The sequence below is a fragment of the Penaeus monodon genome, chromosome 27 (genome assembly GCF_015228065.2).
Source record: "Penaeus monodon isolate SGIC_2016 chromosome 27, NSTDA_Pmon_1, whole genome shotgun sequence".
Lineage (NCBI taxonomy): Eukaryota > Metazoa > Arthropoda > Malacostraca > Decapoda > Penaeidae > Penaeus > Penaeus monodon.
This window is the reverse complement of record NC_051412.1, coordinates 16,139,977-16,141,608: the sequence shown is the minus strand read 5'-3', so window position 1 is coordinate 16,141,608 and position 1,632 is coordinate 16,139,977. Positions and strand designations below refer to the sequence as shown.

Sequence of the window (1,632 nt, the reverse complement as noted above, 5' to 3'; positions counted from 1 at the left end):
AAGAAGCTAGCCACCCTTAGTTTTTCTTCTTAGACTTACACTAAGTTCTCCTTCTCCTTCACTTCATTTAACGTTTAGCCTTAGATGTGGCCTTTACTAAAGTTTCTTTGTATGCCAGGCACAATAACATTACCTCATCCTGACTTATCTTTATATTAGTGATGATAACAGCTGTCAAAATCTTTTGACCTTATATCACAAAACTATGATTTTGTTGATACGTTCTCTTCCTCTCTCACATGGTTAAATCAATTTTCAAACTCAATATATCACCTGATAGTTTGGACAGAAGACTATAAAATCAAACATGGATATGTCTCGGAACTAACAATATATTTATTGCCCATGAAAACTTTTTATATTAATTAATGTAATGTTTTTTTCACGAAGATTCTTTTTTCTCGATAACTATCACACTTATAACTAATATCTTGCTTAACATTATAGGGTTAGATATCCCCAACATTGTGTTCAAATGACATTATTGAGAAGTAAAAAATAGGTCTGAAGGTCTGAAACTTTGTCTGAAAGACCATCAAACCCTTATGTATAACATCAGATAATTTCATTTAGATTGACCACAAATTACTTTATAGGGAAAATCAACCCTTCACAGATACTGGCTGAGGTTTTAAACACTGTAAACACTTTTGAACTGCTAGAATTTTTTATTTGTGTGATTATTACTCTGCTGTATCTTTAGCATACTTCATGCTTATCATAGTTATCAGGGCTAATATCAGCAATGTGTTAGTCAAGGTGTTCCCCCCCCCCTGTTTTTATTGTTATTATTGAATTAGACATTGAATCCTAATCCATACACTTCCATTTCAGAAAGAACTGGATGACCGCCGCCACTTAGACCCACAAGAGAAGGAGTTGAAATACAACCCAAAGTATGATGAACTGTACGCTCCAACCCTTGGTCCTAACAAGCCAGAATCGGACTACCACAAAGTGAATCGCAATACTCTTGCTGGACATGTTGAACCTGCGCACTTCAATCATTTTGAATTTGAGTCTCAGAGACGCACATTTACAACTTATGGTAGGCTTTATGCATTAATGCTGTAGTACTAATTACTTGCATTCAGAGTATCTCACCAGAAGGTAAAAGCATCTGATTCAGTTGCATTGATTGACTGCATCATAACTTGCTTCAAGGGTATAATAACATTATATAATCATAGCACAGGATCTAAAAATGTTCAAATGCAATAACGATTAGAAATATGAGTTATATGGAAAGTGATGGGTGTGGAACTAAAAGGTATTCTCAGTGGACTAGACGAGCTAGTACATAAGTGAATATCATGTATGCCAAATAGGTAGAAAAAAATCTGATTCCATTTAGTATTTGTAGAACACAGACTAAGCACTAACTACTATTATTTTACTTAACATTGGTATCTTGTCTTAAGGAACATGTTATTATTAGTGTTATGTAATTATTTTGAGTAACTCAGCATTTGGCAGAAGATTTACCTGTGCTGTCATTAAGTGCTCAATAGATGGAGTGAAACAGAGAGGTAACTGAATGTTGTAAGGGTAAAGTTTGTTATCCACATGTTAATTAATCTCGGTGATGGTGAAGAACAGAAAGTAGGCCAAAAAATCTGATGTAGCAGAATG

General features: G+C 34.4%; 1 protein-coding gene across 1 annotated transcript in view; it reads left to right on the top strand.

The window, feature by feature from the left end:
* The window catches only part of LOC119590624 (pre-mRNA-processing factor 17-like), a 9,831-nt gene that overhangs the window by 4,376 nt on the left and 3,823 nt on the right, over nucleotides 1-1,632 (top strand). The window contains exon 2 of the mRNA XM_037939303.1: nucleotides 835-1,048. Coding sequence (XP_037795231.1) covers nucleotides 835-1,048 — 214 coding nt within the window. The remainder of the gene's footprint in view (nucleotides 1-834; nucleotides 1,049-1,632) is intronic.